Source organism: Scyliorhinus torazame, chromosome 7, assembly GCF_047496885.1.
Source record: "Scyliorhinus torazame isolate Kashiwa2021f chromosome 7, sScyTor2.1, whole genome shotgun sequence".
NCBI classification, from domain to species: Eukaryota; Metazoa; Chordata; class Chondrichthyes; order Carcharhiniformes; family Scyliorhinidae; genus Scyliorhinus; species Scyliorhinus torazame.
In genome coordinates this window covers 102429116-102455535 of record NC_092713.1, presented here as the reverse complement: position 1 = coordinate 102455535, position 26420 = coordinate 102429116, and the positions used below count along the sequence as shown (strand labels likewise).

Genomic DNA, 26420 nt, shown 5'->3' with positions numbered 1-26420 from the left:
GCAGACCTACCTACCTGGAGTTATTGATTCAGGGCACATAGATACACTTCAGAATCATTTTAAAGATAAATATGTGTTTTAAAAAAATATTTTTTTCACTTTAAATGCCAATGTCTACAGTAATAATGGGAACATCCTGTGTAAATCTGTAACACTGCAATTACATCTTCCCACTAGTGCTTTTGACACCGTCTTAAATGATGTTAGGATTTGATCTGCCACAATATGCTGAGGTGGTGTAGTGATATTGTCACTGGACTAGTAATCCAGAGACCCAGGGCAAGATCTGCCAGATGGTGCAATTTGAATTCAATAACAATCTGGAATTAAAAGTCTAATGATGAATTGTCGATTGTTGTAAAACACATCTTGTTCACTAATGCTCTTTAGGGAAGGAAATCTGCCATCCTTCCCTGGTCTGGCCAACATGTGACTCCAGACGCACAGCAATGTGGGTTAACTCTTACATTTGTTCTGAAATGAAGGACGGTTAGTGATGAGCAATAAATGATGGCTCAGCCAGGGACACCCACATCCTTGATTTTTAAAAAAATGCAATATCTTTTTTCCCCCTGGCTCTTAGATGATTACAAACTGTCCTGCAAAACATTGGTGTCCCTTGACATGCATAGAACTTGATGTGAGATGCCGGTGTTGGACAGGGGTGGGCACAGTAAGAAGTCTTACAACACCAGGGTAAGTCCAACAGGTTTGTTTTGAATCACTAGCTTTCGGAGCGCAGGAGGATTCACCTGAGGAAGGACCTGCACACTGAAAGCTAGTGATTCGAAACAAACCTGTTGGACGTTAACCTGGTGTTGTAAGACTTCTTACTATTCATAGAACTGTAAGTGGATATGCAAAAATACTTTTGTTAAAGTGACTAAGATGAACTAACTTTTATTGCCAAATACTGACAAATGGAAACCAGGTCCAAAACACTGTTGACATACAATGAAGAATTGGAGACTCGACAGATGGCAGTCTTCTGTTCCAGCTTCTAGTCTTTCCTGTTTTGCTGCATTATTTGTCGTGCTTTCCAAGAAATTCAAACTATTGAATACAGTCTTTTCTTCTTTCTACTGCCTAGAGGCTTCTACACCTATGCGCTGCATGAATCAATTGTGATAAATTATCTATTTTTGCTTCTCCCCTGTTCTTTTGACCCTTGGCAGTTGGGCATTGAACATATATTACGTTTTCCACTTTCTCAATAGGGAAGAAAGCAAGGGAGAATAAAGGAACAGTCACAGGGGTGAGGGTGACGAGAAACCATCAGTTGGGACCTTGATCTTTCTGGAGAGAAAGGTCACTGTCAATCCGAGCAGTTTTCCTGAAGCAGGCTAACAGTGCAGGGTGACAAGGCAGCACTTCGGACACTGCGCATGTCTTCTCTCAGTGCCGTGATTGGCCGCTGAGGAGCTACCTGTCCTTCCGGGTTAGGCGGAAGTTCGGGGTCAGGTTTTGTTGGGAGGGTTGGGGTTTGAAGATTGCCCGGTGAATTTGCCCCCCCCCCCCCCCCCCCCCCCCCCCCCCCAATCCGCCCCTCACTGAACACGGGCACTCATGGGGGCGGAGAGCAGCGCGGCCCGGAGCTGCCGGCTGGAAGAGACGTCGGTAACTCTGCCCGCTGGTCTCAGCGTGTACCGGGCGGCGCTGGAGGAAGTACAACCGGTATCCGTGTTCGTGTATCAGCGGGGGAACGAGGAGGCGGTCAAGAAGGCAGCCAAGGTGAGGAGGGAGCGTTGAATGGGGGCAGGGGGAGGGAGAGGGGGCAGGGGGAGGGAGAGGGGGCAGGGGGAGGAGGGAGAGAGTGGGCAAGGGGGAGGGAGAGAGGGGGCATGGGTGGGGAGAGAGGGGGCATGGGTGGGGAGAGAGGGGGCATGGGTGGGGAGAGAGGGGGCATGGGTGGGGAGAGGGGGCATGGGTGGGGAGAGGGGGCATGGGTGAGGAGAGGAGAGGGGGCAATAAATTTGCAAACAGCAAGATTCCATCAACAGCGAGATAATGATGAGATGATCTATTTTAGTGTTGTTTGTTGAGGGATAGATATAGGCCAGGGCATTTGGGGAATTCTCTTATTGAAACAACCACCTGCTGGACCATCAACATACAATTAAAATGAAACTGTAAACATCAGGTCCTAAAGTGAAAAGTGTAGATGCTGGAACAATAAAAGCCTTGCAGGATTTGCAAGGAGTGAGGTTAACATTCCAGATGAAGGGATGCCATTAAACAAAACATAATTGTGCTAAGACGTTAAGAATGGTGTAACGTGGATTTCTATGCTGAAGATAGAGGAAATTCAGGAATTAGATAAACTTTTACACCAATTCAAAATGTCTGATTGTGCCTTAGAATCCTTACAGTGCAGAAGGCGACCACTCTGCCTATCAAGTGAGCACCCTATCGAGGCCCACACCTTTTCCCCACCTAACCTTTTGGACACTAAAGGGTAATTTATCATTGCCAATCCACCCAACCTGCACATCTATGGACTGGGAGGAAACCGGAGCACCCGGAGGACCAAGCAGACAGGGAGAAAGTGCAAACTCCACACAGACAGTGACCCAATGCCAAAATTGAACCTGGGTTCCTGATGCTGTGAGGCAGTAGTGCTAACCACTGTGTCACCCTCAATCTTCTGCTGGAAACCAATTAGTCTGCCTGACACCAGAATGTGGCTACTCTATGAATTATACTACTTCAGAACAGCCTAAAATGTAATTATCCAAAGTTATTTTTGTGCCATTTTACCAGAGATATTTACAGCCAATTTAAAATTTTTCCTTATTAATACGAAGCAATATAATAAAAACTTCCTGTATCTTAGAATCATAGAATTTACAGTACAGAAGGAGGCCATTCGGCACATCGAGTCTGCACCAGCCCTTGTAAAGAGCACCCTACTCTTGTGGGAGGAAACCGGAGCACCCGGAGGAAACCCATGGGGAGAACGTGCAGACTCCGCACAGACAGTGACTCAAGATGGGAATCGAACCTGGGATCCTGGAGCTGTGATGCAACAGTGCTAACCACTGTGCTACCGTGCCACCCTTGGACAACGCTGGGCTTCCAATGCGCTTGTCCATGGAGTGATAGGGCTGGAGTTTATATCCCCCATTTCCATTAAATTTTTTAAATCTCAGATCCATTCTGGTGAGACGATAGGCAGAGCCTTAGTGTTTCCAGGGATGGGGATGAAAGAAAACTGAACGTCAGTCATCCCAAATCACTTCCACGTATATTTTCAAAAATGTACGTGGAAGTATTGCAAGTCATAGGCGCAAATTTGTACTTGATCTTCCGAGCCAAAAACAAGTTGTACTGTGATGAAAGATCTCTAGCCAAGATTTAGGGGGGAGAATTCATTACAAAAATTTTTTTTTTTTTTTTTTTACAGTATCCAATTATTTTGTTGTCCAATTAAGGGGCAATTCAGCATGGCCAATCCACCTACTCTGCACATCTTTTGGGTTGTGGGGATGAGAGCCACGCAGACACGGGGAGAATGTGCAAACTCCACACGGGCAGTGACCCGGGGCCGGGATCGAACCTGGGACCTCGGCGCTGTGGGGGAAAAAAATCATGATGAACTTTGCAGTAATATTTTCTGATAACTTTATCTTTGCAACCAAGATTTGGCTCCATCATTGCTGTTTGCCCCATTTAAGCTGCAAGGAATGATACTTAAAAAAAAAAAAAAATGTTTTTATTCTCCATTTTCACATTTTCCTTCAAAATTTACACCCCACCCACAAACAGTAAACGGTAACAAATACAAAATCAGTACCCTTAACAATAACAACGATCCCATCCTCCCACCACCCCAAACAACGGCCCACCTGTCAATATATGCATCCAAGAAAACAAACCCTCCCACGGTGGAAACAAAAAACAAAGGAGAAAAGAAAAGGAGTCTGGCACCGCCCATGGTCACCATTAACCTATAGAGTCATCAAACCCCCCCACCACACACCCACACACACACTCAACGCCATTCAACCTCTGAAAGAGTACCGTACATGATACCCAAGAGTTGTAAACACCCCCCCCCCCCAAAACTCCTCCTATCCACTGCCTCTTGTAAAACTCCTCCCCCCCCCCCCAACCTCGGTTCCTTCCCCCCCAACTTTCCACCCCGGCTAGACCACTCCTTCACACTGTACCTACGGAAGCACAGAGTCACTATCCTTGGCGGCTCACTCACCTTTGGTACAGGCCTCCACGACCGATGAGCCCGGTCCAGTTCACATCGGGAGGGATCCTCCCCCTCCCCAATAGTTTCGCCAGCATCGCGGCAAAATACTCAAGTCGGCCTCGGTCCTTCAACTCCTTCGGGCAGCCCCACAATCCTCAAATTCTGTCGCCTGGATCTGTTTTCTAGGTCTTCCATTTTTCCTCGCAGATCCTTGTTAATGTCCATCACCTTCCGCATCTCCTTCCACATCGAGGTAAGTTGATCACCGTGCTGCAATAATGTCTCCTCCACTTTCTTCAGCGCCTCCCCTTGCTCTCACACCTCCGCCACTGCGCTCGCTACCGCCGTCGTCACCGGGGAAATCGCCTCCTCCACCAGCACACTCAAAACCTCCCTCGTCTCCTTCCTCATTGTCTCCATGTATTTTGTAAACTGCCTTTCGAATTCCGCAGCCATCACCTTAGTTATTTCTTCTGCCATAAGCAATGCGGCCTCCCCTGGGTGCTCCAGCCTCCATTTTCCTTGGTGACCCCGCGGTGACCTTTCCACTCCCCGACGGACCTTCAGCTGTTTTTTACAGCCGTTTTTTTTGCTTACCCTCGACATTTTCCTTTACTATGCCTCCTCTGTGCCTGCTTCCTGCTTTTATCGCCTCCGTGGACCCTGGGACCGGGCTTCAAGCCCCAAAAATGCCGTTCCCGAATGGGAGCCCTCCATTGTGCGGCTGTCTCCTGCCCGCCGTCACCGGAAGTTCTGCAAGGAATGATACTTGACTCAAAAGTCTATATGGGCCGAGGTATATGAATGGATGCGTCAGCAACAACTTGGGGTGGAATTTAACTCCCATCACAACTTGGGTCATACAGTGGAAGATTTCAAGTTGGGTATAAGGGAAGGAATTTTTTTGTGACAAGCTGTCACCGGTTTGGTTAGAGAAAACATGGAAAAGATTATTATTGAGTCATTAGAAACATAATATTTAGTCCAATTAAAATCTATTCCAAATCATGACTGTAAATCAATGGCCTATTGTTGGCACAGTTTACTGAAGTGACCATAGAAAAACAAAATCTTTTTGTGGATGGTGGAATTCTGAAATATAAACTGAAAATTATGGAAATGCTCAGCAGGTCTGGCAGCATCTGTGGAGAGGGTGAGGTAGTGTTTTAGGTTGATGCGTTTTCGTTGGAGCAGTGTTGGTAAGTTTTGAGATGATCAGTCTTTTGAATATTGTTAATTGCCTTGTTGCAAGCTGCATAGTGTAACTTAGCTATGGAGGTGTCAGAATCAAATTTAGATAAATGGCGTCAGAAGACTTGGAGAAGTATATCGTAGTTTCTTTGTGCGCAGGAAATTTTAAAAAACTTTTTTATAAAGTTAGCAGGTAATTAACTGTATCATTTCCTCTTTTATTCACAGTAAAATTAACCCACATTGAGAAACCTGTGAGCTCTGTGCGGTTGGAGCAAAACTGTTTTTGTGACACTTGAAGTACCTATTGCTCTTGAACTGATATCTGCTGTAGTTGTTTTGTGGTTTTAAAAAGTATCATCATTGTGTAATTCAGCATCTGAAAACCTTGCGCCACCCCTGCCTATTGAGGTTCTTATCAAGCACAGTTGAAGTCGATGGAATCCACCTGGTTACTGAGCGTGTGCAGCCGCTTCATATGGTCCTTGAAGATGTCTCTGCAGATGAGATATGTGCGGGAATCTTTGACATCCTGCAAGCACTCATCTTCCTGCATGACCGAGTAAGTATGAAAAGAATTGAAGGTTAGCAGTTAGTATCAATTTTAAAAAATGTTTTAGAGTGCCCAATTCATTTTTTCCAATTAAGGGGCAATTTAGCATGGCCAATCCACCTACTCTGCACATCTTTGGGTTGTGGTGGCGAAACCCACGCAAACACGGGGAGAATGTGCAAACTCCACACGAATATGACCCAGAGCCGGGGTCGAACCTGGGACCTCGGCACCCTGCGACAGCAGCGCTACTCACTGCGCCACCGTGCTGCCCACAGCAGTTAGTATCATTGCCTCATTTGTTGGAAAGCTATATTCTAATTGTGATGATTGTAGGAATTTTGGATGTATTGTGGGAATTTCGGATGTATTCTATTATAGGTGTTTAAGACCATAAGATCTAAGAGCCTACTCCCCCATTTGATCATGGCTGATATGTTCCTCATCTCCATTCTCCTGCCTTCTCACCCTAATCCCCCTATTAGTCAAGAAGAACCTATCGATATCTTTTTTTTTTACAAATATTTTATTGAAAATTTTTGGTCAACCAACACAGTACATTGTGCATTCTTTACACAATATTATAACAACACAAATAACAATGACCTATTTTATAAACAAAAAAAAAATTAAATAAATAATAAATAACAAAAATGAAAACTAACCCTAATTGGCAACTGCCTTATCACAAGTAACACTCTCCAAAAATATAATTTAACAGTCCAATATATAATTATCTGTAGCAACGACCTATACATATTATACAGTATATAATTAACAACCCTGAGAGTCCTTCTGGTTCCTCCCCCCCCCCCCCCCCCCCGATCGGGCTGCTGCTGCTGCCTTCTTTTTTCCATTCCATCTATCTTTCTGCGAGGTATTCGACGAACGGTTGCCACCGCCTGGTGAACCCTTGAGCCGACCCCCTTAGAACGAACTTAATCCGCTCTAGCTTTATAAACCCTGCCATGTCATTTATCCAGGTCTCCACCCCCGGGGGCTTGGCTTCTTTCCACATTAACAATATCCTGCGCCGGGCTACTAGGGACGCAAAGGCCAAAACATCGGCCTCTCTCGCCTCCTGCACTCCTGGCTCTTGTGCAACCCCAAATATAGCCAACCCCCAGCTTGGTTCGACCCGGACCCCCACTAATTTTGAAAGCACCTTTGTCACCCCCATCCAAAACCCCTGTAGTGCCGGGCATGGCCAAAACATATGGGTATGATTCGCTGGGCTTCTCGAGCACCTCGCACACCTATCCTCCACCCCAAAAAATTTACTGAGCCGTGCTCCAGTCATATGCGCCCTGTGTAATACCTTAAACTGAATCAGGCTTAGCCTGGCACACGAGGACGACGAGTTTACCCTGCTTAGGGCATCTGCCCACAGCCCCTCCTCGATCTCCTCCCCCAGCTCTTCTTCCCATTTCCCTTTTAGTTCATCTACCATAGTCTCCCCTTCGTCCCTCATTTCCCTATACATATCCGACACCCATGTCTTTGAGATCACTCTGTCCTGCACCTCTTGTGTCGGGAGCTGCGGGAATTCCCTCACCTGTTGCCTCGCAAAAGCCCTCAGTTGCATATACCTGAATGCATTCTCTTGGGGCAACCCATATTTCTCGGTCAGCGCTCCCAGACTCGCGAACTTCCCATCCACAAACCGATCTTTCAGTTGCGTTATTCCTGCTCTTTGCCACATTCCATATCCCCCATCCATTCCCCCCGGGGCAAACCTATGGTTGTTTCTTATCGGGGACCCCCCCAAGGCTCCAGTCTTTCCGCTATGCCGTCTCCACTGTCCCCAAATCTTCAGTGTAGCCACCACCACCGGACTTGTGGTGTAGTTCCTCGGTGAGAACGGCAATGGGGCTGTCACCATAGTCTGTAGGCTAGTCCCCCTACAGGACGCCCTCTCTAATCTCTTCCACGCCGCTCCCTCCTCCTCTCCCATCCACTTACTCACCATTGAAATATTAGCGGCCCAATAATACTCACTTAGGCTCGGTAGTGCCAGCCCCCCCCCTATCCCTGCTACGCTGTAAGAATCCCTTCCTCACTCTCGGGGTCTTCCCGGCCCACACAAAACCCATGATGCTCTTTTCAATCCTTTTAAAAAAAGCCTTCGTGATCACCACCGGGAGGCACTGAAACACAAAGAGGAATCTCGGGAGGACCACCATCTTAACCGCCTGCACCCTCCCTGCCAGTGACAGGGATACCATATCCCAACTCTTGAAATCCTCCTCCATTTGTTCCACCAACCGCGTTAAATTTAACCTATGCAATGTGCCCCAATTCTTGGCTATCTGGATCCCCAGGTAACGAAAGTCCCTTGTTACCTTCCTCAACGGTAGGTCCTCTATTTCTCGACTCTGCTCCCCTGGATGCACCACAAACAACTCACTTTTCCCCATGTTCAATTTATACCCTGAAAAATCCCCAAACTCCCCAAGTACCACATTATTTCTGGCATCCCCTCCGCCGGGTCTGCCACGTATAGTAGCAAATCGTCCGCATACAAAGATACCCGGTGTTCTTCTCCTCCTCTAAGTACTCCCCTCCACTTCTTGGAACCCCTCAACGCTATCGCCAGGGGCTCAATCGCCAGTGCAAACAATAATGGGGACAGAGGGCATCCCTGCCTTGTCCCTCTATGGAGCCGAAAATATGCAGATCCCCGTCCATTCGTGACTACGCTCGCCATCGGGGCCCTATACAACAGCTGCACCCATCTAACATACCCCTCTCCAAAACCAAATCTCCTCAACACCTCCCACAAATAATCCCACTCCACTCTATCAAATGCTTTCTCGGCATCCATCGCCACTACTATCTCCGTTTCCCCCTCTGGTGGGGCCATCATCATTACCCCTAACAGCCTCCGTATATTCGTGTTCAGCTGTCTCCCCTTCACAAACCCAGTTTGGTCCTCGTGGACCACCCCCGGGACACATTCCTCTATTCTCATTGCCATTACCTTGGCCAGGACCTTGGCATCTACATTTAGGAGGGAAATAGGTCTATAGGACCCGCATTGTAGCGGGTCCTTTTCCTTCTTTAAGAGAAGCGATATCGTTGCTTCAGACATAGTCGGGGGCAGTTGTCCCCTTTCCTTTGCCTCATTAAAGGTCCTCGTCAGTACCGGGGCGAGCAAGGCCACATATTTTCTATAGAATTCGACTGGGAATCCATCCGGTCCCGGGGCCTTTCCCGCCTGCATGCTCCTAATTCCTTTCACCACTTCTTCTACCTCGATCTGTGCTCCCAGTCCCACCCTTTCCTGCTCTTCCACCTTGGGTAATTCCAGCCGATCCAAAAAGCCCATCATTCTCTCCCTCCCATCCGGGGGTTGCGCTTCATATAATTTTTTATAAAATGTCTTGAACACTCCATTCACTCTCTCCGCTCCCCGCTCCATCTCTCCTTCCTCATCCCTCACTCCCCCTATTTCCCTCGCTGCTCCCCTTTTCCTCAATTGGTGTGCCAGCAACCTGCTCGCCTTCTCCCCATATTCGTACTGTGCACCCTGTGCCTTCCTCCATTGTGCCTCTGCAGTGCCCGTAGTCAGCAAGTCAAATTCTACATGTAGCCTTTGCCTTTCCCTGTACAGTCCCTCCTCCGGTGCTTCCGCATATTGTCTGTCCACCCTCAAAAGTTCTTGCAGCAACCGCTCCCGTTCCTTACTCTCCTGCTTACCTTTATGTGCCCTTATTGATATCAGCTCCCCTCTAACCACCGCCTTCAACGCCTCCCAGACCACTCCCACCTGGACCTCCCCATTATCATTGAGTTCCAAGTACTTTTCAATGCACCCTCTCACCCTTAGACACACCCCCTCATCTGCCATTAGTCCCATGTCCATTCTCCAGGGTGGGCGCCCTCCTGTTTCCTCCCCATCTCCAAGTCTACCCAGTGTGGAGCGTGATCCGAAATGGCTATAGCCGTATACTCCGTTCCCCTCACCTTCGGGATCAACGCCTTTCCCAGCACAAAAAAGTCTATTCGCGAGTAGACTTTATGGACATAGGAGAAAAACGAGAACTCCTTACTCCTAGGTATGCTAAATCTCCACGGGTCTACACCTCCCATCTGCTCCATAAAATCTTTAAGTACCTTGGCTGCTGCCGGCCTCCTTCCAGTCCTGGACTTCGACCTATCCAGCCCTGGTTCCAACACCGTATTAAAATCTCCCCCCATTATCAGCTTTCCCATCTCTAGGTCCGGAATGCGTCCTAGCATCCGCCTCATAAAATTGGCATCATCCCAGTTCGGGGCATATACGTTTACCAAAACCACCGTCTCCCCCTGTAGTTTGCCACTCACCATCACGTATCTGCCCCTGTTATCCGCCACTATAGTCTTTGCCTCGAACATTACCCGCTTCCCCACTATTATAGCCACCCCCCTGTTTTTCGCATCTAGCCCCGAATGGAACACCTGCCCCACCCATCCTTTGCATAGCCTAACCTGGTCTATCAGTTTCAGGTGCGTTTCCTGTAACATAACCACATCTGCCTTAAGTTTCTTAAGGTGTGCGAGTACCCGTGCCCTCTTTATCGGCCCGTTCAGCCCTCTCACGTTCCACGTGATCAGCCGGGTTGGGGGGCTTCCTACCCGCCCCCCTTGTCGATTAGCCATCCCCTTTTTCCAGCTCCTCACCCGGTTCCCACGCAGCTGTATCTCCCCCAGGCGGTGCCCCCCCGCCCATCCCCTCCCATACCAGCTCCCCCCTCTCCCCAGCAGCAGCAGCCCAGTAATTCCCCCCTCCCACCCCCCCCGCTAGATCCCCCGCTAGCGTAATTACTCCCCCCATGTTGCTCCCAGAAGTCAGCAAACTCTGGCCGACCTCTGCTTCCCCCCGTGACCTCGGCTCGCACCGTGCAAAGCCCCCTCCTTCCTGCTTCTCTATTCCCGCCATGATTATCATAGCGCGGGAACCAAACCCGCGCTTCTCCCTTGGCCCCGCCCCCAATGGCCAACGCCCCATCTCCTCCACCTCCCCTCCTCCCCCCATCACCACCTGTGGAAGAGAGAAAAGTTACCACATCGCAGGATTAGTACATAAAACTCCTCTTTTCCCCCCTTTTTAACCCCCCTCTTCGCCCCCCACATTCGCCCCACCACTTTGTTCAAAAGTTCTTTTTAATAACCCGCTCATTCCAGTTTTTCTTCCACAATAAAGTCCACGCTTCATCCGCCGTCTCAAAGTAGTGGTGCCTCCCTCGATATGTGACCCACAGTCTTGCCGGTTGCAGCATTCCAAATTTTATCTTCTTTTTATGAAGCACCGCCTTGGCCCGATTAAAGCTCGCCCTCCTTCTCGCCACCTCCGCACTCCAGTCTTGATAAACGCGGATCACCGCGTTCTCCCATTTACTGCTCCGAGTTTTCTTTGCCCATCTAAGGACCATTTCTCTATCCTTAAAACGGAGGAATCTCACCACTATGGCTCTGGGAATTTCTCCTGCTCTTGGTCCTCGCGCCATCACTCGGTATGCTCCCTCCACCTCCAACGGACCTGCCGGGGCCTCCGCTCCCATTAACGAGTGCAGCATCATGCCCACATATGCCCCGACGTCCGCTCCCTCCGCACCTTCAGGAAGACCAAGAATCCTCAGGTTGTTCCTCCTTGCGTTGTTCTCCAGTGCCTCCAGCCTTTCCACACATCGTTTCTGATGTGCCTCATGCGTCTCCGTCTTCACCACCAGGCCCTGTATGTCGTCCTCATTCTCGGCTGCCTTTGCCTTCACGACCCGAAGCTCCCGCTCCTGGGTCTTTTGTTCCTCCTTTAGCCCTTCGATCGCCTGTAGTATCGGGGCCAACAGCTCTTTCTTCTTTTCCTTTTTGAGCTCTTCCACACAGCATTTCAAGAACTCTTGTTGTTCAGGGCCCCATGTTAAACTGCCACCTTCCGACGCCATCTTGGTTTTTGCTTGCCTTCCTTGCCGCTGTTCTAAAGGATCCACTGCAATCTGGCCACTTTCTCCTCCTTTTTTCATCCGTATCCAGGGGGGATTCCCTTCTGGTTTACCGCACAGTGTTTTTAGCCGTCAAAATTGCCGTTGGGGCTCCTATCAAGAGCCCAAAAGTCCGTTTCACCGGGAGCTGCCGAAACGTGCGACTCAGCTGGTCATCGCCGCACCCGGAAGTCAGAACCTATCGATATCTGCACTGTTCACAATCTATATAAATGATCTGCAAGCAGGGACAGAGTATAGCATAGCAAAATTTGTGGATGATAGTAAAATAGGTGGGAAAGCAGGCAATGAAGAGGAGATCAAGATTTTACAGATATAAATAGGCTAAAAGATTGGGCCAAAAGTTGGCAGATGAAGTTTAATATGGATAAATGCAAGGTTATCCATTTTGGCTGAAAAAATAGGCAAATTATTATCTAAATAGAAAGCTGATGGGCGACACGGTGGCGCAGTGGTTAGCACTGCTGTCTCATGGCGCTGGGGACCTGGGTTCATCCGGGCCCGGTTCACTGTGGAGTTTGCACATTCTTCCCATGTCCGTATAGGTCTCACCACCACAACCGAAAGATGTTCAGAGTAGATGGATTGGCCACGCTAAGTTGCCCCTTATTTGGAAATTTATTTTAAAAAGTCGGATAATATAAATGGAAAGCAGATCCAAATGTGTGTGTGCAGAGGGACCTGGGTGTCTTTGTTCATGAATTGCAGAAAGTCGGTATGCAGGTACAGCATGTAATTAAAAAAGCAAATAGAATGTTAACGTTTATTGCAAAAGGGCTGGTGTATAAAAGTAGAGTAGTGTTGTTGCAATTGTATAAGGTATTGGTGAGGACACATCTGGGGTATTGTGTCCAGTCTTGTTCTCCTTATTTGAAGAAGGATGTGGTGGCATTGGAGGCAGTTCAGAGGAGGTTCACCAGATGTATTCTGGGGATGAAACAGTTGCCTATGAGATGAGATTATTTTTTTAATGTATTTTATTACAAGCATGTATCAAAACAGGTTGCAGTAAATAAACACCAAGGGAAACATACTTCCCAGCAATCAACTATACAATCTACCGATTTTTTTTCCCCCCTTTTTCACCCCCCCCCCCCCCTCCCCCCCAAACTTTAGAGTTATGAACACAGCCCAGTCCATCACACAAACTCGCCTCCCATCCATTGGCTCTATCTGCACCTCCCACTGCCTGGGGAAAGCGGGCAGCATAATCAAAGACCCCTCCTACCCGGCTTACTTTTTCCAACTTCTTCCATCGGACAGGACATACAAAAGTCTGAGAACACGCACTAACAGATTTAGAAACAGCTTCTACCCCGCTGTTACCAGACTCTTAAACGACCCTCTTATGGACTGACCTGATTAATACTAAGTTCCTGTATGCTTTACTCTATGCCGGTGTCTATGTATTTATATTGTGGACCTTGTGTTGACCTTTTATGTATTTTCTTTTTCTTTTTGTGTACTAAATGATCTGTTTGAGCTGCTCGCAGAAAAATACTTTTCAACTTTTCACTGTACCTCGGTACAAGTGCAATAAACAAATCCAAATCCGGGTTGAGGGGCGGTAGATTTGGAACTGAGACGAAGAGGAACTACTCGCAGAGAGTGGTGAATTTGTGGAACTTGCTGCCCCATAGTGCAGTGGGGTCTGAGTCTTGAAATATTTTCAAGAAGGAGATAGATATATTTCTGATAGAAAACAGGTTAAAGGAATATGTGGAACAGGAGGGAGATGGATTTGAGACCAGGAAGAGATCTGATTAATGGCAGAGCAGGCTCGATGGGCTGAATTGCCTATTTCTGCTCCTCATGCCTATGTTCCTATGTTATCTCTGACCTAAAGGCCTCCACTCCCGCAAGGCCTCCGCTGCCTTCTGTGGCAATGAGTTCCACAGATTCACCACCATAGGCTGAATGAATTCCTCCTCATCTCCGTTTTAAAGGATCATCCCTTCAGTCTGAGTCTGCACCCTCGAGTTCTAGTCTCTCCTACTGGTGGGAACATCTTCTCCATGTCCATGTTTTCATTGAAAACAGCGCGAGTGGAGAGTGAGCCGGGACATTGAAAACAGCGCGAGAGGAGAGAGAGCGGGAGATTTTAAAAGCGCGGGAGATTTAAAAAGCGTGGAGGAAAGAGAGCCGGGAGATTTAAAAACGCGGGAGGAGAGAGAGCCGGGAGATTTTAAAAGCGCGGGAGATTTAAAAAGCGCGGGAGGAAAGAGAGCCGGGACATTGAAAACAGCGCGAGAGGAAAGGGAGCCGGGAGATTTAAAAAGCGCAGGAGATTTAAAAAGCGCAGGAGCTGTGAGTCAGAGCGGAGATTTTAAAAGATCGCGGCCTAGTTTCGGGAGCCGTTCGGAGGAGGAGAAGAAGCAGTCTCTGTCAGGGAGAGAACCTGAGAACATCTAAAACACTCAACGTAAGTAAGTGATTTTTACTTTTATACCTTTTTCAAATTGTGTGTGTCGGGGAGGGGGAACTGAAGTGACATCACAGAAAAGCTGTGACCTGAGTGGCTGGTTGGGAATCTACACTAAATTAAAAAAATTAAGCATTGGTAACTAATTAAACATAATTACTTAATTATAATTTAGAGGGGTATCTAAGCCAGAGATCGGAGAGTACTATATTTAGCTTTCGCATTTATATTAGAAATCTAGTGCTAGGAAACAGATAGTTAACAGTAACTTTAAAAATATATATATATATTTTTTTTTTTAAATGTTAACTTTTAATTTTAATTAATTGACGCAATGTCAGTTAGAGGGGTGCAGTGCTCTGACTGTGAGATGTGGCAGGTCCGGGAGGCTTCCAGCGTCCCAGGTGGCTTCATCTGCAGAAAGTGCACCCAACTGGAGCCCCTCACAGACCGCATGGTTCGGTTGGAGCAGCAATTGGATGCACTTAGGAGTATGCAGGTGGCGGAAAGCGTCATAGATCGCAGTTATATAAATGTGGTCACACCCAAGGTGCAGGCAGAGAAATGGGTGACCACCAGAAAGGGCAGGCAGTCAGTGCAGGAATCCCCTGTGGTTGTCCCCCTCTCGAACAGGTATACCCCTTTGGATACTGTCGGGGGGGATAGCCTATCGGGAAAACAGCAGCAGCCAGAGCAGGGGCACCACGGCTGGCTCTGATGTCCAGAAGGGAGGGTCAAAGCGTAGAAGAGCAATAGTAATAGGGGACTCTATAGTCAGGGGCACAGATAGGCGCTTCTGTGGACGTGAAAGAGACTCCAGGATGGTATGTTGCCTCCCTGGTGCCAGGGTCCAGGATGTCTCCGAACGGGTAGAGGGCATCCTGAAGCGGAAGGGCAAACAGGCAGAGGTCGTTGTACATATTGGTACTAACGACATAGGCAGGAAGGGGCATGAGTTCCTGCAGCAGGAGTTCAGGGAGCTAGGCAGAAAGTTAAAAGACAGGACCTCTAGGGTTGTAATCTCGGGATTACTCCCTGTGCCACGTGCCAGTGGGGCTAGAAATAGGAAGATAGAGCAGCTAAACACGTGTCTAAACAGCTGGTGTAGGAGGGAGGGTTTCCGTTATCTGGACCACTGGGAGCTCTTCTGGGGCAGGTGTGACCTATATAAGAAGGACGGGTTGCATCTAAACTGGAGAGGCATAAATATCCTGGCCGCGAGGTTTGCTAGTGTCACACGGGAGGGTTTAAACTAGTATGGCAGGGGGGTGGGCACGGGAGCAATAGGTCAGAAGGTGAGAGCATTGAGGGAGAACTAGGGAATAGGGACAGTGGGGCTCTGAGGCAGAGCAGACAGGGAGAAGTTGCTGAACACAGCGGGTCTGGTGGCCTGAAGTGCATATGTTTTAATGCAAGAAATATTACGGGTAAGGCAGATGAACTTAGAGCTTGGATTAGTACTTGGAACTATGATGTTGTTGCCATTACAGAGACCTGGTTGAGGGAAGGGCAGGATTGACAGCTAAACGTTCCAGGATTTAGATGTTTCAGGCGGGATGTAAAAGGGGTGGCGGAGTTGCGCTACTGGTTAGGGAGAAACTCACAGCTGTACTACGGGAGGACACCTCAGAGGGCAGTCAGGCTATATGGGTAGAGATCAGGAATGAGAAGGGTGCAGTCATAATGTTGGGGGTTTACTACAGGCCTCCCAACAGCCAGCAGGAGATAGAGGAGCAGATAGGTAGACAGATTTTGGAAAAGAGTAAAAACAACAGGGTTGTGGTGATGGGAGACTTCAACGTCCCCAATATTGACTGGGACTCACTTAGTGCCAGGGGCTTAGACGGGGCGGAGTTCGTAAGAAGCATCCAGGAGGGCTTCTTAAAACAATATGTGGACAGTCCAACTAGAGAAGGGGCGGTACTGGACCTGGTATTGGGGAATGAGCCCGGCCAGGTGGTAGATGGTTCAGTAGGGGAGCATTTTGGGAACAGTGACCACAATTCAGTAAGTTTTAAAGTGCTGGTGGACAAGGATAAGAGTGGTCCTAGGATGAATGTGCTAAATTGGGGGAAGGCTAATTATAACAATATTAGGTGGGAACTGAAGAACATAGATTGGGGGCGGATGTTTGAGGGCAAATCAACATCTGACATGTGGGAGGCTTTCAAGTGTCAGTTGAAAGGAATTCAGGACCGGCATGTTCCTGTGAGGAAGAAGGATAAATACGGCAATTTTCGGGAACCTTGGATAACGAGAGATATTGTAGGCCTCGTCAAAAAGAAAAAGGAGGCATTTGTCGGGGCTAAAAGGCTGGGAACAGACGAAGCCTGTGTGGAATATAAGGAAAGTAGGAAGGAACTTAAGCAAGGAGTCATGAGGGCTAGAAGGGGTCACGAAAAGTCATTGGCAAATAGGGTTAAGGAAAATCCCAAGGCTTTTTACACGAACATAAAAAGCAAGAGGCTAGCCAGGGAAAGGGTTGGCCCACTGAAGGATAGGCAAGGGAATCTATGTGTGGAGCCAGAGGAAATGGGTGAGGTACTAAATGAATACTTTGCATCAGTATTCACCAAAGAGAAGAAATTGGTAGAAGTTGAGTCTGGAGAAGGGTGTGTAAATAGCCTGGGTCACATTGAGATCCAAAAAGACGAGGTGTTGGGCGTCTTAAAAAATATTAAGGTAGATAAGTCCCCAGGGCCTGATGAGATCTACCCCAGAATACTGAAGGAGGCTGGAGAGGAAATTGCTGAGGCCTTGACAGAAATCTTTGGATCCTCACTGTCTTCAGGTGATGTCCTGGAGGACTTGAGAATAGCCAATGTTGTTCCTCTTTAAGAAGGGTAGCAAGGATAATCCCCGGAACTACAGGCCGGTGAGCCTTACTTTAGTGGTAGGGAAATTACTGGAGAGAATTCTTCGAGGCAGGATCTACTCCCATTTAGAAGCAAATGGACGTATTAGTAAGAGGCAGCATGGTTTTGTGAAGGGGAGGTCGTGTCTCACTAACTTGATAGAGTTTTTCGAGGAGGTCACTAAGATGATTGATGCAGGTGGGGCAGTGGATGTTGGCTATATGGACTTCAGTAAGGCCTTTGATAAGGTCCCTCATGGTAGACTAGTACAAAAGGTGAAGTCACACGAGATCAGGGGTGAGCTGGCAAGGTGGATACAGAACTGGCTAGGTCATAGAAGGCAGAGAGTAGCAATGGAAGGATGCTTTTCTAATTGGAGGGCTGTGACCAGTGGTGTTCCACAGGGATCAGTGCTGGGACCTTTGCTGTTTGTAGTATATAAATGATTTGGAGGAAAATGTAACTGGTCTGATTTGTAAGTTTGCAGACGACACCAAGGTTGGTGGAATTGCGGATAGCGATGAGGACTGTCAGAGGATACAGCAGGATTTAGATTGTTTGGAGACTTGGACGGAGAGATGGCAGATGGAGTTTAATCCGGACAAATGTGAGGTAATGCATTTTGGAAGGTCTAATGCAGGTAGGGAATATACAGTGAATGGTAGAACCCTCAAGAGTATTGAAAGTCAAAGAGATCTAGGAGTACAGGTCCACAGGTCACTGAAAGGGGCAACACAGGTGGAGAAGGTAGTCAAGAAGGCATACGGCATGCTTGCCTTCATTGGCCGAGGCATTGAGTATAAGAATTGGCAAGTCATGTTGCAGCTGTATAGAACCTTAGTTAGGCCACACTTGGAGTATAGTGTTCAATTCTGGTCGCCACACTACCAGAAGGATGTGGAGGCTTTAGAGAGGGTGCAGAAGAGATTTACCAGAATGTTGCCTGGTATGGAGGGCAGTAGCTATGAGGAGCGGTTGAATAAACTCGGTTTGTTCTCACTGGAACGAAGGAGGTTGAGGGGCGACCTGATAGAGGTCTACAAAATTATGAGGGGCATAGACAGAGTGGATAGTCAGAGGCTTTTCCCCGGGGTAGAGGGGTCAATTACTAGGGGGCATAGGTTTAAGGTGAGAGGGGCAAGGTTTAGAGTAGATGTACGAGGCAAGTTTTTTACGCAGAGGGTAGTGGGTGCCTGGAACTCGCTACCGGAGGAGGTGGTGGAAGCAGGGACGATAGTGACATTTAAGGGGCATCTTGACAAATACATGAATAGGATGGGAATAGAGGGATACGGACCCAGGAAGTGTAGAAGATTGTAGTTTAGTCGGGCAGCATGGTCGGCACGGACTTGGAGGGCCGAAGGGCCTGTTCCTGTGCTGTACATTTCTTTGTTCTTTGTCTCCTCTATCTGGGCCTCCTGTATTCTGAAAGTTTCAATGAGATCCCCCGTCATCCTACTAAACTTCATCGAGTACAGACCCAGAGTCCTAAACAGCGCCTCGTGTGACAAGCCCTTCATTTCGGGATCATTCTTGTGAACCCTCTCTGGATGCCCTCCAAGGCTAGCACATCCTTTCTTTGATACGGGGCCCAAAACTACTTATAATGTTCCAAATGGGATCTGACCAGAGCCTTGTACAGCCTCAGCAAATACATCCCTGCTCTTGTATTCTAGCCCTCTCGACTCAAATGCCCCAAGTCCTTCTGCAGCCTCCCGCTTCCTCAACACATATCTTTGTATCATTTGCCATTTCTTGGTTCCCTATTACTAGAGCTTCATTTTCCAGTGGTCCAATGTCCATTCTAGCCTCTCTCTTACCTTTTATATATCAAAAAACTCTTGCAATCTTCTTTTATATCACTAACTAGCTTACAGTCCTATTTCATCTTCTTGTCACCACATTGTATGCTTTTTCTTTTGCTTTATGCTGTCCCTGACTTCCCTAGTCAGTCATGGTTGCCTTGTCCTCCTCTTGGCATGTTTCCTCTCCTTGGGGATTAAGCTCTCTTTTTTTAGAAAATATTTTATTGAAGCATTTGTAATTTTCACAGTTTAACAAATTTAAGAAATTAACATTCGAAACAACCTAGCGGCCCGACGCATGCAACCACATCACAATAACATAACCAACTAGCCTACCGCCTTAGCTCCTAACTACCCATATATTAGATTCCCTGTCCTTACTTTACACTGCCATGCTTCGCATTTTCTCTCTCTCTCTCTTCCCCCCCCCCCCCCCCCCCCCCCCACACTTTCCCCCTCCCCTTTCTGCTGACGTTCAGTTTTCCTTAAAGAAGTCGATGAACGGCTGCCACCTCTGAGCAAACCCCTGAGTTGAACCTCTCAAGGCGAACTTAATCTTTTCCAGCCTGAGAAACCCTGCCATGTCACTAACCCGCACTCCCAACTTTGGAGGCTCCGAATCATCCCCCCCCCAGCAAAATCTGTCATCGGGCCACCAGGGAGGAGAAGGTCGGAACATCGAACACACACACACACACACACACACACACACACACACACACACCCCTGTCCCCCACTTCGTTGAAAAGCCTACTCATCCGGGCTACTGTCATGTGGGCCCTATGAACCACCTTGAACTGGATCGGGTTAAACCTGGCACACGACTAGGATGAATTGACTCTCTTCAGTGCCTTTTCCCATAGTCCGACTTCCAGCTCCCCTCCCAACTCTTCCTCCCACTTCCTCTTCACTTCCCTGATTGGGACCCCTTCCCACTCCATCAATTCCATATATATTTCCGAGAACTTCCCCTCCCCAACCCCTGTTTTTGACATTACCTTATCATAGAATACCATAGAATTTACAGTGCAGAAGGAGGCCATTCGGCCCATCGAGTCTGCACCAGCTCTTGGAAAGAGCACCCTACCCAAGGTTAACACCTCCACCCTATCCCCATAACCCAGTAACCCCACCCAACACTAAGGGCAATTTTGGACACTAAGGGCAATTTATCATGGCCAATCCACCTAACCTGCACATCTTTGGACTGTGGGAGGAAACCGGAGCACCCGGAGGAAACCCACGCACACACGGGGAGGATGTGCAGACTCCGCACAGACAGTGACCCAAGCCGGAATCGAACCTGGGACCCTGGAGCTGTGAAGCAATTGTGCTATCCACAATGCTACCGTGCTGCCCGGATCCTGTAGTTCCCTCAGGGGAGGCGGGGAAAACTTGGAACCTGCCTCCTGACAAAGTCCCGTACCTGTAGATATTCCACACTCCCTCATGTCTTTCCTTTATTCAATTGTAATACCACTACATCTGTTTCCAGCTTCTCCCCGTCAACCTGCAGGAGGTTATCATATTGTGGTCACTACCCCCAAGGGTTCCTTGACCTTAGTTCCCTAATCAAATCTGCATCATTACACATCACCAAATCCAGAATTGTGCAATACCTAGTGGGCTGTACCACAAGCTGCTCCCAAAAAAACATCTCATAGACGTTCCACAAATTCATTTTCTTGGGAAAAGGAATTTTTCCCAGTCCACCTGCATATTAAAGTCCCCATGATTATTGTAATATAGCCTTTCTTGTATGCCTTTTCTCTCTTATGATTGATTTTCTGCCCTACGTCATGACTGCTGCTAGAGAGCCTGTACATAACTCCCATCTGGGTATTTTTCCTTTGCGATTTCTCAACTCTACCCACACAGATTCTATGCCTTCTGATCCTATATCGCTTCTTGCTATTAATTTAATTTCATACAAACAAGACAACGCTGCCATCTCTGTCCACCTGCCTGTCCTTTCGCGAGGACGCATATACTTGGATATTGAGATCCCATCCCTTTTTTAAAATAATAATAATAACTTTTATTAAAGGTTTTCATAAAATATCAATAACAAAATGAGAAAGAAAAAATAACCCGACAGGATTAAGTACAAAACACAATCTAAAAAAGCAACCCCCCCCCCCGGGTACATAAATAGTAAATTAACATTAACACCCCGACTTAACACAACAGGTGTATACACCCCCTCAGACCCTCCAGTGTAAATAACATAAACAAAAATAAAGTAACACCACCCCCCCCCCCGAGCTGCTGCTGCCATTGACCAATGTCTATCGTTCTGCCAGAAAGTCTAAGAACGATTGCCAATGCCTAAAGAACCCTTCTACCGACCCTCAAGGCAAATTTCACCCTCTCCAATTTAATGAATCCTGCCATATCGCTGATCCAGGATTCCACGCTTGGGGGCCTCCCATCTTTCACTGAAGGAGAATCCTTCGCCGGGCTACCAGGGACGCAAAGGCCAGAATTCCGACCTCTTTCGCCTCCTGCACTCCCGGCTCCTCTGCCACCCCAAATATTGCGAGCCCCCAGCCCGGTTTGACCCTGGATCCTACCACCCTCGACACTGTCCTCGCTACGCCCTTCCAATATTCCTCCAGCGCTGGGCCCAGAACACACGGGTGTGATTTGCTGGGCTCCCTGAGCACCTAACACACCTGTCCTCGCCCCCAAAGAACCGGCTCATCCTTGTCCCGGTCATGTGAGCCCTGTGCAGCACCTTAAACTGGATGAGGCTGAGCCTCGCGCACGAAGAGGACGAATTCACCCTCCCTAGGGCATCTGCCCACGTCCCCTCTTCGATCTCCTCTCCCAACTCCTCCTCCCACTTACCTTTCAACTCCACCACCGAGGCCTCCTCCTCCTCCTCCATCACCTGGTAAGTTTCCGAGATCTTCCCCACTCCCACCCACCCCCCCGAGAGCACCCTGTCCTGTACTGTGTGTGGCAGTAGCCGCGGGAATTCCACCACGTGCTGTCTGGCAAACGCTCTTACCTGTAAGTACCTGAAGGTGTTCCCTGGGGGGGATCCCGTACTTCTCCAGCTCACCCAAGCTCGCGAACTTCCCGTTCACAAACAGGTCCCCCAACTTTCGTATCCCTGCCCTGTGGTGCAACCCCGAAAACCCTCCACCTGTTCTTCCTGGGGCGAACCGGTGGTTCCCCCGTAATGGGGTCCACGCCGAGGCCCCAACTTCCCCCCTATGCCGCCTCCACTGCCCCCAAATTTTGAGGGCCGCCACCACCACCGGGCTCGTGGTATACCTCCTTGGAGGGAGCGGCAGCGACGCCATTGCCAGCGCCCCCAGACTCGTACCCACACAGGACGCCGTCTCCAGCCTCTTCCATGCAGCCCCCTCCCCCTCAATCACCCACTTGCGCACCATCGTCGCATTGGCGGCCCAGTAGTACCCACAGAGGTTGGACAGCGCCAGCCCCCCCCCCTATCTCTACTCCGCTCCAGGAACACCCTTCTCACCCTCGGAGTCCCTCGCGCCCACACAAACCCCATTATACTCCTGTTGACCCGCCTAAAGAAGGCCTTCGGGATAAACACGGGGAGGCACTGGAACAGGAACAAAAACCTTGGGAGCATCGTCATCTTGATTGACTGCACCCTACCCTTCAAGGACAGCGGCAACGCGTCCCACCTCTTGAACTCCTCCTCCATTTGCTCCACCTGCCTTGTAAAGTTAAGCCTATGCAGGGCCCCTAGCTCCTGGCCACCTGGACCCCCAAATATCTGAAGCTCCTCTCCGCCCTTTTTAGTGGGAGCTCGCCAATCCCCCTCTCCTGGTCCCCTAGCTGAACTACGAACAGCTCGCTCTTCCCCATATTGAGCTTGTACCCCGAAAAGTCCCCGAATTCCCTAAGGATACTCATTACCTCTGGCATTCCTCCCACCAGGTCCACCACATACAGCAGCAGGTTGTCCGCATAAAGCGACACCCTATGCTCCTCCCCACCCCGCACCAACCCCCTCCAGTTCCTTGACTCTCTCTCTGCCATAGCCAGGGGTTCGCCAGTGCAAAGAGCAGGGGGGACCCCTGTCTCGTCCCTTGGTGCAACCGAAAGTACTCGGACCTCCTCCTATTTGTGGCCACACTCGCCATCGGGAGCTCATACAACAGCCTAGCCCACCTGACAAACCCCTCCCCAAACCCGAACCTCTTCAGCACCTCCCACAGGTACCCCCACTCTACCCTATCGAAGGCTTTCTCAGCGTCCATCGCCACCACTATCTCCGCCTCCCCCTCCCTCGCCGGCATCATGATAACGTTCAAAAGCCTCCGCACATTCGCGTTCAACTGTCTCCCCTTCACAAACCCCGTCTGGTCTTCATGGATGATCTGCGGCACACAATCCTCAATCCTCGTGGCTAAGATCTTCGCACCTTGGCATCTACATTTAGCAAGGAAATCGGTCTGTAAGACCCAAATTGCAGGGGATCCTTGTCCCGCTTCAGGATCAAGGAGATCAGTGCCCGGGACATCGTCGGGGGTAAAGCCCCCCCTCCCTTGCCTCATTAAAGGTCCTAACTAACAGCAGGCCCAATAGGTCCATATATTATAGAACTCAACCGGGAAACCGTCTGGCCCTGGTGCCTTCCCCACCTGCATGCTTCCTATCCCTTTGGCCAGCTCCTCCAGCCCAGTCGGGGCCCCCAGTCCCGTCACCAGTCCCTCTTCCACCTTTGGAAACTTCAATTGGTCCAGGAAACGGTCCATCCCTCCCTCCTCGCGTGGGGGCTCAGATCGGTACAATTCCTCGTAGAAGTCCCTGAAGACCCCATTGATGCCAACCCCACTCCGCACCACACTCCCTCCCCTGTCCTTAAATCCCCCGATCTCCCCAGCTGGTTATGCTCCAGGAGACACACCTGAAGGTGGCAGACCTTCTGGTCTACCACCACCTTTTTTTGTCGCCCCGCTCCTAGTTGAAGCCATATACTGACAGGGAGCTGTTGTAGATGCCTTCCCACACCGGGAAACGTTGAAAAGGTGCCCTTGGGGGCCCTGAAAAGAGCCCAAAAGTCAGTTTTTGCGGGAGCCGCCGAATGTGCGACTTAGCTCCGCATAGCCGCAACCGGAAGTCTTGAGAGGGAATCCTTTCGGCAGTGTTCGCTTCACCAATCTGCCCCAAAAAGAGTGTGGAAACTCCTGAAAAAGGTCTGAGAGTCCGTTCCAGACGGGAGCTGCCGGATGCGTGACCTACTCCTCCATGGCCACCACCGGAAGCCTCGTCCCCGCTTCTTCAATGGCCTTGGTAGATCTTTTCACAGTTGTTCCCTCTGCTGCCAGAATTCACCTTTAATAAAGGCCCTCACGTCAGCTTGCAGCCTCTAAGCTTGCCCTTCCCCCGCTTGCATGCATGTCTTCTTCCCACACCGGGAATGTTGCAGTCTTCTTCCCACACCGGGAAATGTCAAACAAATGCCGCGGGGGACCTGTGAAGAGCCCAAAAGTCCGTTCCAAGCGGGAGCTACCGAACATGCGACCTCGCTCTGCATAGCCGCTCCCGGAAGTCTCGAGATCCCATCCCTGATCCCCTTGCAGCCACCTCTCCGTGATCTCCATAACACTGTACCCACTAATTTCAATGTGCGCTACAAGCTCTTTTACCGTGGTTCGTATACTGCGCGCATTTAGGTATAACACCATCCGTCCTGCATTGACCACCCCCCTTATAGTTGTCACCCTTATCTGCTATGCCTGAAGTTAGATTCCTGCGGCTTTCCATACTCTGTCTTAGTATATCCCCCCCCCCTCCAACAATTTAGTTTAAACCCCCATCCGGCTATGCAATTCACCAGGAATCTGCTCCCAGCATGATTCAGGTGAAGAGCATCCATCAAAAAGCTCCCTCCTGCCCCATTACTGGTGTTAATGTCTCATGAATTCAAACCCATTTCTCGCACATGAATTTTGAGCCACGCATTCGCCTCTTTAAACTTATTGACCCTGTGCCAATTAGCTTGTGGCTCAGGTAGTAATATGGAGATTATTACCATTTTGGTTCTGCTTTTTAATTTGGCCCCTAGCTGCTCATATTCCTTCAGCAGAACCTTTATCCTTGTTCTACCTATGTCATTGGTACCAGTGTGGACCACGACAACTGGACCTTTACACTCGCACTCCCAAGTTAGTCTGCAGCCCAGATGAGATATCCCAAACCTGAGCAACAGGTAGGCAACACAACCTTCAGGATTCTAGATCCTGGTCGTAGAGAACAATGTCTATGCCCCTTACTATACTATCCCCGATTATGACTACGTTTCTTATTTCTCCCCCACTTGAATGGCTCCCTGTACCACGGTGCTGTGGTCAGTTTGCTCATCCTCCCCACAGGCCCTAATCTCTTCCAGACAGGGAGCAAGAATCTGAACCTGTTGGACAAGGACTAGGGCTGAGGCTCCTGCAACACTACCTCCTGGGTTCCTTTACCTACCGCACTCATAGTCACACCCTCCTGTCCCTGACCACGGGCTGAATTCAAGGTAGTTATTCTAAGGAGTGTGACTGCCTCTTGAAACACAGCGTTCAGGTAACTCTCCCCTTCCCTGATGTATCACAACGTTCGAAGTTCAGACTCCAGCTCATCAACTCTGAGCTAAAGTTCCTCAAGGAACCAACATTTGCTACAAATGTGTTCACTAGAAACCACAATGGGCTCCCACATTATGCAGATACAACACATCATCTGGTCCTGCATCTCTATTTTATTGAATTAATTTTAATTTGTTTTTTAAAATGTTCAGCTGGCTTTTAGATTTTTTAATCTGTAAAATATTTCTCTTTTTATCTTTAATCTGTAGCAATATAGAGGAGGTAATGCAAATCAGCAGTTACTTACCAGCCAAACAATTGTTTTTCAAACTCAGCCCACTGCCTAGAGATGTCACTCTCAGTTCCCGCTCTTTTAAAATCTCTGTGATGAGTGATAAAAGTAGTAAAGACTTACTGACCTTAACCATTACTTACCAATCAGCTCTCTCCTGTGTAGCCTCAATTGCTGCAGCAGGGGAAGACCACTCACTGAAGATTTACTCGCTGAAAGCACCTCTGTGTTTCTTTGTTTATTTGGTGCAGTAAGGGTTAAAAGCCTGGGTTAGTGTATGTGTGACTGCTGCAATCATGTTTTAAAATAAATCCTAGTTTGAAAAGCAAGTATATTAAATATTGTAAAAGGCTGGGATTAATGGAATTTTGGTTTGATTTAGAGGATTCCCTGTGGATTTAATTAGATTCCAGCTTGGTACGGTGATGTCTTTGCTGGTGGGATTAAGGCATCAGTCGTTTTTTCAGAAAAAAGCTCCGTTTTGATCTGAATGAAGCTGTGTCCAGAAGTCAAACGGTTTCCTCTCAATGCTGTTCAGTTAAAAGAGATTAACAGTC

The 26420-nt window shown here is 48.7% G+C and overlaps 1 protein-coding gene across 3 annotated transcripts in view; it reads left to right on the top strand.

The window, feature by feature from the left end:
* The first annotated feature begins 1527 nt into the window (after positions 1-1527).
* The window catches only part of scyl3 (SCY1-like, kinase-like 3), a 71733-nt gene continuing 46840 nt past the window's right edge, over positions 1528-26420 (top strand). For 2 of the 3 annotated variants that reach the window (XM_072511181.1, XM_072511180.1), the window contains exons 1-2: positions 1528-1731; positions 5769-5954. In XM_072511181.1, the coding sequence (XP_072367282.1) occupies positions 1567-1731; positions 5769-5954 (351 nt within the window). In that variant the 5' untranslated portion in view covers positions 1528-1566. The remainder of the gene's footprint in view (positions 1732-5768; positions 5955-26420) is intronic. The other variant, XM_072511182.1, reaches the window with a different exon arrangement.